Raw genomic sequence first — 10,546 nt, 5'->3', positions numbered from 1 at the left:
AAGCAAATTAGTTTAGAAAATTATTTCTTTAGAATTGTGATGAATGGATCGCAGTTTGTGTCGGCATTGTGTAAGTGTTGGTATGTAGGTACCTATCGCCGGGAGCGAGGTGCTGCTGATAGCGGCCATCGAAGGAAACACACGCCGTACTGCGAGCATCCACTGCTGGCATTATCTGGAAACATTTATAGCCTTCAACTATACTCGTATCGGGCATTTTATTCTTCAAATCATTTTTCAAACTGGACGCCATTTATTGCAGATCCCTAGAAAACTTTCTGAAAATCGCCGATAGTGCACACATATAACTGGCACATGCGCTCAATATTGAATGCAATATTGTCTTGTGAAATAGTAAATAAGATCGACAAGGTATTATTTTTTACAAAACCATTTTTAAGTGTGTAAATTGATGGTAAACCACAGAATTCGAAATGTGCTTTTTACACACAAGTACTTTTTTCTTATTTAAAAAAAAATAACTACACTAATTACATAGGCAGAATAGTAAATGTTAAACAGTGTGCAAAGTGGCCACTTAAAACAGCCAAAGACAGGCCATAAGCCCTGTAAATGCCTAGACTTCCACATTCCCTTCTCAAAAATGTTTTTCCTCTCTGTTGCAATCAATTAAGAACATAAATACTTATCTATGTAGTGTGTACAAGAATAAGTGTTACAGATATAGCTATTCAAAATCACAAACTTGCATGTATAAGCAATTTGCTTAAAATTTCTTCTGGTGCCATTCTACTCAAAACAAACTAGTGTTCACTATAGTATATATAGTACGAAATAGAGTTGCCGATGCGAGAGATTTTCGTGCATCCTGCAGTTTAGTTGTGGTATTTTACATTGGTGTATTTGATAATTTACATTTCTTGTAAATTATGTTTTAATTGAAAAAAAAAAAAACTTCAGATGGAGATATTTATCTTTCTTCCGAAAGAATAAAAAAATACTTTTTAATTCAATTCATCTTCTCAATCAATTTTCTTTTCTCTCAACTTATACAAACTATTAATTGACAATATTTGTCAAGACTTGTTCAACACACAGAGGTCCGCTCATTGGCAAAGGGGGATTTTTTTTTGTTTCAAAATGTTATCGCCGTAAATGAGATGGTGTATAAACACGTATGAATGTATATTCTAAGAGTGCATAATAAAGTTTGATGAATGTAGATGGATTATGTCGTGAAGGAGAGATATAAAGAATTATAAGCAAAAAAATACTTACAAAACGATGCTATAAATTATACTACATATATTTACATGCTGGACAAACAAGACAAAGAATTAGTGCACAAATCTAGCTACACCTTGCACAAGTCTCTCAGTACCTATCTCCGTGGAAAAGTTCTTGGCGATTTCTGCCGTCAAATGAGACCCACGAAGTATTCCGAGCATCTGGTGATAATGAAATCTAGAAAAAAGGATCAGGAGTCTCAAAATAGGAGGAAAATATATTAAAAAATCAAATAAATTAAAATATTCAGTTTAAATATAAATAAAGCAGCAGAATCTGCAGAATTAATTTTGAACCTCATTTTGTACTTACCCACATGCAATTAATGAATTGATTATTTGATCCAGTTATGTATTTTAATAATTTAATCGAGAGAATATGTCTCGGAGCATGCAAGTACAGTACCCGGTAGAAAACAAAGTACATCGGGCTTAAGAAAGAGACTGCAGACTTTGTAGAGTGTCGTCTCTGTTGCACAAGTCCGGTATGTATGCATGACAAAGACGACGCTCTACAAAACCGACTAAGCCGGCAGTCTCTTAAACCCGATGTCCCTTATTTAATGCCGGCTAATGTAACTACTTGCATGCCTCAAGATACTTACATTAAAAAATATATTAAAAATATGTATATTTTTGACAAATTATTAATTAATTTATTAAGAGATAAGATTATGTATATATATTGGAACTTAAATATAAGCACCTGCTAAAGAACCGAATTTTATGCAGTTCAGTAGGAATTGATAATTTGTATTTTAATTTTTGTATGTTTTTTAAAAATAAAAAAAAGCATTAAATCTTAATAACTAAGAAATAATAAAAAAATATTGTTTTATAGTCCACTTACAAGATTCAATAAAAAAATAAATATGCATTGTGTTTCAGATATTCAGTTTATAAGTTATACCAGCCGTTTGTTATTTCACAAATTCATTTTAAAAAAAACTTTTAGGAAATAATATGAAAAACAGAAAGACACATTGAAAATATAAAAGCGAGGAAAGAAAGTAGTACTTAGAAATATAGAAAAGTACAAAGAGTACCTAAAAGAACCTAAAAAAATAATGGGTATGTATACCTACTAAATATCTGAAACACATGTACAGTCCATTAAAATCTTTAAAAAACTTTGCTTATGTGTGATTATTTTCAAAAAAATATTTTAGTGTGACTAATAACACAACGAAATTTGTCTATTCACTCGGTTCACCGACAGGCACTAACACATTGACATGGGTTTATTGAAGATTCGAAGGCACTGTACTAAATTCTCAAATAAACTCATGAGTGCATATCTTAATTTGAAAATAATAATTAAGGTTTGATCTGGTAAATAATTCTGGTGACAACAATTATTTAAATTATTAATTTTGCTTTAAAAATCTTAATGTTTTTACTGTCAGAATAATTTGAATGTGGAATATGTCCATCGGGGAGGAATCAATGAGCAAACCTTTAGTTCCACTCCGGCGGGAACAACAATGGGGCGGAACGACAGCGAGTGGGGGCAGATGGGTGTCACCATGATGGCGGGAACAGAGGGATGGATCATGGAAGCCCCTGCCGCTACTGCGTATGCCGTACTACCAGTTGGTGTCGACACAATCAAACCTGAAATACATATGCAAGTAATTAGTATAATTATGCCGAATGGATTTATAATTTTGTATTTGCATGTTTATTTTACTTTTATTTTATCCTAATTCAAGACAAGAGAGTTAATAGTTTTAACTAAGTGTATTTTTTAAAGTATCATGACAATTATTAAATAGTTTTTATTTGATATTTACTAGTTTTAACTATAAAAATAAAAAAAGGATTTCATGGATAACATAAATGTACACAATTTGGTTATAATATATTCCTCACTGGGATATCCCGTGCCGAGGAATACAATTGACAAGTTTTTTTTTTTGACAAAGAACTTTTTGAAAAAGTTTTTTTTTGTTTTTAAAAATTATATAACTATTACTTTATTACGAATTACATTATGTTAGCTTTTCTAAGACCTATTTCTATTTGATCATTAATAATAGTTTGAAATACATAGTGATGGTAATTTTTTATTTTTTGCACAACAGGCTAAGGGGTCCAATTACTACAGTCGTGAATGAGGGTGTTTAGTTGTTTTTTTAAATATTTTTTTATTTGTTAATAGACTATTAAGGTAAGCCATAAAAAACTTTTTTAAATATTTATGTATCGTATTATCAGCACTATGATTTCTAAATAATTTTGAAATTACTTCGCGTGTGACGTCTCAAGTTCTCTTCCCCTTCTTCTCAATGAGTTCTGGTGATTCGTCAGCTGACTTACCAGAAACCGTCGCTACTCTCTTATCATTGGTTGATTTGGAAGAACTAGTGACATCATGCAAAATAGTTTGTTTTTATTAAAATCATTTTTATTATTTTTTTCGTACAGTTTCAAGAAACTTTACCACACAATTGAATGCTCTAATTTTTACCACGCGTAAGAATACTTTATATCCAATTTTCTGTAAGGCTAAACTTCCTCATTACAGTACAGAACACCCAGACCTGAGAAAAATAACATTTAATTTTTGTTTGAATCGAACCCGGAATCTTCCGCCTCTGTATCTGCATCCGCCGAGGCCGCCAAAAAAACCATTCCCTTTTTAGTGATAGTGCTGCGAACACCAATCGGAGTTTGACTTTTGGTCCTCGCTCTACCGCAATATCATTTTTATTTTCCAGAACATGTCTAGTTAAAAATGTCAGCATAAATTGCAATATCAAGCAATGAGCGAGTTTGTTTTTTAAAATATCTATAATGCTCACCATCTCCTTGCACGCTGGTGATGTGTTTTCCATCCAGGAAGAGATCTATGTTGGAAAGGTAGGGAGAGGGGCCCCTGTCGATGACTACCTCGTTAAGCACCAGCAGGGTGGAGGGGGGTGCTACTGAGGAAGGGGCAGGGGGTGTCACGGGGGAATGGGCGGAGCTGTATTTCCGGGAGCCCTCCCCCTCCTCTCGCCCCGCTTCTTTGCGAATGATGACACATCGCAAACGTGACCGTAGTGTTAAAGCTGCATCACCTATATTATATCAAATAATTATTATACAAAATCAATAAAAAGATACAAGAAATCCTTCGAAAAAATGATAATATTTATTATTTTAATTTGAAGCGAGCAGCTTAAAGCTGATAAACTTTTTTTTTTTTGACTAAATTTACTTGTTGGCGTATTTTAACTTTTCCAAAACAAAACTAGCGCACTTTTTAAGTTATTGAGAATACGGAGACCAGCTCTCGTGGCAGCATATTCCAACCACCAACAACCCTATTGCTCAGGAAATGCTTCCGCGGGTTTAGGTTGACTCTGGTTTTTACTAGCCTGTGACTGGCCTCGAAGACGAGCACCTTGTTTTGTAAAAAATTTACCCGCAGACGAGTCACAGCTTTGTGGGAACAAAAATACTGTACGTATGTCAGTTTACAGAAATTAAAAAAGACAAAGGCCAAAGAAAAAGGCCCTCCATATCATTTGCCAAACCCACAGTGAAGGCAGTAGAGTCAAATTCAATTAAAATTGCGATATATGAAATTAAAACTTTAAAAGAGAACTCGATTACTGACAAAAAAATATTGCTTTTTTGTACGAGTGAAACCGATAGGAAGGCGGCCTTTAAAACGGTTTCGGGTATGTGGAGGAATGTACTTTCAAAAAGTTTAAAGATATAAGATCTCCATCTTAGATGGCCGAGCCATGTTAGATGGAGACTAACCTAACCAGAGGATGCTCCGTATTTATTTTATAATCCACTAGTTTTATATAGATTTCCTGGTATTAAATGTATATATATATATTAAATATATATATTTCTGCAATAAATTTATAAAATAAAAAATAAATAAAAATTATGATAGAAAATATATGTATTTAAAAAAAATCATGGACTGAATGGCAAATGTGAATGAATTACTTCAAAGTAAAGGGTAATTTTATTCTTAATCTATTGCAACAGAGAGGGAAAACATTTTTGAGAAGGGAATATGGAAGTCTAGGCATTTACAGGGCTTATGACCTGCCATTGGCTGATTTTAGTGGCCACTTTACACACTGTGTAATTTTATTATTAATTTACGTAGGTACGCTAGTTTCATATTATTTTTCTAGTATAGAATAGAACTCATTAGTTATTGCACATATTACAATATTATCTTTACACTACGGCCTTTTTTTTCTCTAACATTAAAATGAGATTAATTTTACACATTTTTTTTACACAACATTATGCAATAAAACATTAAATTAACCCAAAAGGCACCCAGTGCTGCATATTCCAGTAGATAATAAAACAACAATAAATTATATGGATTTTTAGAAAATATTGCATTAATTGGATTGAAAAAAGAAGTGTGTAGACTTTATGTTATATTAGTTGGAGAAAATTAATTTTACCACTAAATAAAAAAACACATTGCCCACCACATACCGCACACCGTATTTGAGGACATAAGTCTACTTGGCGGTGCCCACATATACGTAAAAATGGCTCGTTGCCGAACGAGGAAAGCTGCCCGAAGGAGCTCTCTGTAATCTGGTAGCCTTGGCATCTTTTTGCTGAAAGGAGGTAATCCAGAAGTACATTACTTGCACTTCATTGGATTGTGGAAAAAAGGGAAGTAAATTCTTCACTGACTGGAATTAAATTGATTGGACATGATCAATTCGCCGAAATGATAGCAAAACTTTTTAAAAGCCTTGAAATTCTTTTTGGAAGCCACCAGGTCTGAAAATCCGACAAAACCAATATAAAAAAAAAAAATACAAAATGTACCAACCTTCTAGAACATTAGTCACTTGTTCCTGGAAGTTTTCAAACTCAAACGGAGTGAGAAAACCAAGTGAACCGAGGTGAAAAGCCATCACGGGTGGAACTGATTGCTAGAAAAGATAAATATGAAGTATGCTTATTATTGTTTCAGAAAAAATAAAATTAAATATGATCTAATCAATATCCAATATGGGATATTTTTGCAGAACATATTATCTAAGTTAATATTACAACATGTCAGATATTGATATTTTTTGTCTACCCCATGGTCTAATGGTCAGTGCGTCTGCCTATTATGCAAGACATCTCAGGTTTGGTTCCCAACATGGTTGACATGGAATATTGTTTATTCCAAAAATTGCTTTACACTGGAATATTTTATAGTCCCTGGACTGACACCTGAAGTGTAAGATAACATCTTACCATCACGTAACAAAAATTATCAAGATAGGCTGCGATCGGTGTACCGATGACGATGATGATATGATGATGATTTTTTTGATGAAAAGACCATTTAATTAGATCACATAGATGTATACACTCTAAGGATCACATTCACTAAAATATTTGCTAATAAATAAATAAAAATATAATATAATATCGTCTATGTAAGTTCAATGCCGAGGACAAACTATTCGTCAAAATGTTCAGGAGGAACAAAAAACCTTGCGGTTTTGTAAAAAAAAAGATAAAAAATAAATTTAAATGCAGTTTATTTTGTGTTGTCGATTTATATTAGAAAATCCATTTCTACTATCGTATGCTATATAACTAAAGTTAATTATGGCAATTAAACTGACAGTTACGAATGGCGTATCAGCTGTATTGCCTTTACGCAATCGATATCGAATTTAATGGAATGCATGTAGACTATTGGTCAATTTTTAAATTAAAATACACCAATCAATGTGACTTGTATCATTCTACTGAAAATGCCAAATTTTCAGTTGGATGGGACAAGTCGTATTTAGATTTTTAAAGATATTTAGATTTTTTTGACTCATATATTAAACTTGAATATACGATATAAACAAAATAATATTATTTCACCTGCGTCGAGTGCCACGCTGAGCAGTCTGTTGTCAATCATCGACCTGCGTGTGCGACAACTACTTAAACATCTATTTTTTTAGCTTAATTTCAAACGCACAGCCTTCCTGCATGGTTAGTATTCACTATTGTTAATATTATCGAGGTTGTCTGTTGATAATTAAAGAAATTTCTGAAGTAAAATATATATGTTTTCTTACCATCAAAGTATTACATACCCCAATCCGGACGCTTTGGTAATCTGCCAAGGTCTTGTTTGTTGCCTGTCCGGATTGTCGAGGCGCTACTGTAGCTTTGTTTTCTTATACTGGTCATTCAACATTAGTTTAGAACCTACTTATAATTTCGAACACAAAAAATCTCCATCTTAGAACAGGCTGAGCCATGGAGACCAACCTAACCAGAGGACACTCCATATAAATGTTCAAATGCTCTAAAGTTATATACATTTCCTGGTAATAAATATGTGTTTATGTGCAATACATTTATACTCGTAAATAAAATAAAAAGAATGAGAAGTCAAATTCAGAAAAAAAAAATACAGGTTAAAAAGTCATAATAAGCTCTGTGATAAAAAAACCTACTGGTCTTGAGGCGAAGAGGATTTTTATTTTAAATGGCTTTTATTTTGTAATTCGTTATTGAGGTATGATAAAATATAAAAGAACCTGAAACAGGAGACTAGCATAGAGAAGAGTGCCGTCTCCTCCCAGGCAGATGATGAAGTCGATCTTGTCTGTGAGGTCGTCCTTGCCGTCCCGGAAGGTCATGAGACGATCCTTGATCTGCCCGAAGTCTCCGTACGGCTGGAGCTGAGAGTCGTCCATCACGGAGGATTCCACAAACACAACCATGTTTTTTTCCTGTTAAATATTTAAAGTTTTTTACAGAATATTATTTTATTAACACAGAAGAGTTGGATATACCTCGGAGGTATCCAGTCAGTAATGTAAAAAATGTGTTTAGATAAACTCGTAACTTAATTATAGGTTAAATGTTATTACTGCACAGTGCGTTGGAATATTTAATAAGCCTGTGTTAGTGCCTGTCGGTGAACCAAGTAAACATACAATTTTTGCTTGTGTCAGCACGCACATTTGCATGATTTTTATAAAAACATTTTGGAATGCACACATGAGCAAATTTTATTTAAGATTGTATTTTGTATTAAGGACTGTATTTTTGTGTATAAACTTGTTGGCATTATGTCTTATGTGTTAGGAAGTTATAAGAACTAGATCTATTTATATCGAGGAATGAATTAAATTTATAATAAAAATTTAAGAGATAAATTTTAAGACACAAATACTGTTATTGAATCAGAGGTACATGGTTCAAACCCCTCTCTACCTCAACTTGATTCCCATTTTTTAACAGTGAATTATTTACAACTCGTTGAAAATGGCTCCAAAATTAAAATATTTGGGTAAATATAAAATATACAAAAAAGTATGGAAGCAGTAGAAATTTATGATTACACAATTCCAAATATATTGCTTAGGTTGAATACAATCAATATTATTATATGTATGTCATTAGTGTCAATCCATTGGGGCTCGTGGTCTAATGGTCGGTACATTTGTTTGCCATGCAAGAGACCTCGGGTTCGATTCATGGCAATGTTGGCAGGAAATATTTATTTAACAAGGTGTTCTTAGACTGAAATATTTCATAGTCCCTGGACATTACGGTTTCATGGTGTACGATTATGTTACTTTCACGTAGCAAAATTGATTCAACATTCACAATTTTCATTTTAAAAAACTTAAATTCCGGCCAAACTGAGAATGCACTCTTTTTGCAGAGATTTCTCTCATGAACATGAATATCTAATATTTAATGTTATCAACAAAATACAAGTAAAAAAAAAAATAATAAAAAAAAAATAATTACCGATAGGTCTCACTTATGAAATAATACAGATTTTTTAGTTTGCTAAGGCCATTACACTTTATCAATGTGGTTTGTCGAAATAGTGGTTTGACAAACCATATTGATAGTGCAACAGACCCGATTGGTCTCACCTTATTGGTTATCACCTTATAATAATATATATCGTTTTCACCTGAATATAAAGTACAGTGTTAAAGATAAATGCCAGTATCAACCTGAATAAGCCAATGTACGAGTTGCACAAATGGGGCCAAAACAGCAACATCGCGAACCTTCTTTATCACTAGCACAGTAAGAGGAGGCTTGTACCACGTCAGGCGTTGGGAAGCTGGGTCCTGGATTTGCCTAGAATAATATTCAATACATAAATCGTTAATACCATGCTTGCTTAAATTTTTATTTTGTTTTAAAAATGAAATATATTATTACATTATTAAATATATAAATGTCCAATTACAGACTTTCTCATAATTACCCATTTCAGACTAAAATTGATTCCTGTGGATAGAAAAAAAATATTTTGTTTTCTATATGCACTGAAAAAAATATTGAACAATATTTAGTTATTTTTATTTTTTAAAAATCTTTAATCCAATTTTTTTTCTATAACCCTTAGGGGTTTTTTCAAATTTTACAAAATATTTTTAAAAATGTCTACCTCTAGGATAGTTATTTTTTAACCAATATTTTTTAACAGATTTATTTTTAAAACAACACAAACAAAATTCAAGTACTCGTATTTACTATTTAAGAAGCTCACACTACCCAAAAAAGAGGTTCTTGTAATTACGAGAGGAGTAAATGAAAACCAATGTGTAGATATTTTAATATTTTTGATTTGTAAAGAAATCAAGTTATAAAGGTATTTTACAAATATTTTAAATAACAAAATGTTTTTTTTGGTAAACTTAAATTTTAAGCAATATATTAATTTGAAATTTATTGCAACAGAGAGGGAAAACATTTTTGAGATGGGAATATGTAAGTCTAAGAATTTAGAGGGCTTATGACCTGTTATTGGCTCGTTTAAGTGACCAGTTTACACACTGTGTAAAATTCACAATTTTACCTATGTTTGGACATCCACATTTCCTCTACTCTTCCATCAGTTGACTTTTGTGAAGTAAAATATCTGAAAACCTTTATTGATGTGGGTGAGATTCACCTGGCTGAATTTCACGTGTTGCCTAGTAGGTGGTAGGTGAAATAATTCAGCCGTATTCCCTTCTTAACAATATTTTCCTCCTGTTTTGCAATAATTGTCAATCTTGACTACCCCCTAGGGAGCCACCCAGCTATTTCTACCAACATTTGGATATACTTAAATATTGTCAATATATTAATTCATATTTATGGGAATTTTAAATAATGAAACCAGTGTTGTGTTCTGGTAACTTAAGGTACGTAAATTTTGCTGTGGAAATGTATATTGCAGTTGTGATGTGGTATTTTTGCACCATTTAGTACTATTATATTTAATTGTTTATATTTTTTAACATATAAAAAGGGCCAAGAGATTAGAGAAATAAGTAGTTAATATTTTTAAGCTT

General features: G+C 32.3%; 1 protein-coding gene across 8 annotated transcripts in view; it reads right to left on the bottom strand.

Moving 5' to 3' along the window:
• Positions 1 to 10,546, bottom strand: part of LOC148278274 (NAD kinase-like) — a 55,760-nt gene that overhangs the window by 7,483 nt on the left and 37,731 nt on the right. For all 8 annotated transcript variants that reach the window (XM_088231650.1, XM_088231651.1, XM_088231643.1 and 5 more), the window contains 6 exons: positions 9,212 to 9,341; positions 7,772 to 7,966; positions 6,061 to 6,163; positions 4,052 to 4,309; positions 2,704 to 2,861; positions 1,343 to 1,425 (listed from right to left, as the gene is read on the bottom strand). In XM_088231650.1, the coding sequence (XP_088087776.1) occupies positions 1,343 to 1,425; positions 2,704 to 2,861; positions 4,052 to 4,309; positions 6,061 to 6,163; positions 7,772 to 7,966; positions 9,212 to 9,341 (927 nt within the window). The remainder of the gene's footprint in view (positions 1 to 1,342; positions 1,426 to 2,703; positions 2,862 to 4,051; positions 4,310 to 6,060; positions 6,164 to 7,771; positions 7,967 to 9,211; positions 9,342 to 10,546) is intronic.

Source organism: Micrasema longulum, unplaced genomic scaffold (assembly GCF_059751315.1).
Source record: "Micrasema longulum isolate JH-2025_06_02 unplaced genomic scaffold, ASM5975131v1 h1tg000900l, whole genome shotgun sequence".
In the NCBI taxonomy this organism is placed as follows: domain Eukaryota; kingdom Metazoa; phylum Arthropoda; class Insecta; order Trichoptera; family Brachycentridae; genus Micrasema; species Micrasema longulum.
The sequence above is the reverse complement of the archived record's forward strand: the minus strand, read 5'-3'. Positions and strand labels throughout refer to the sequence as shown.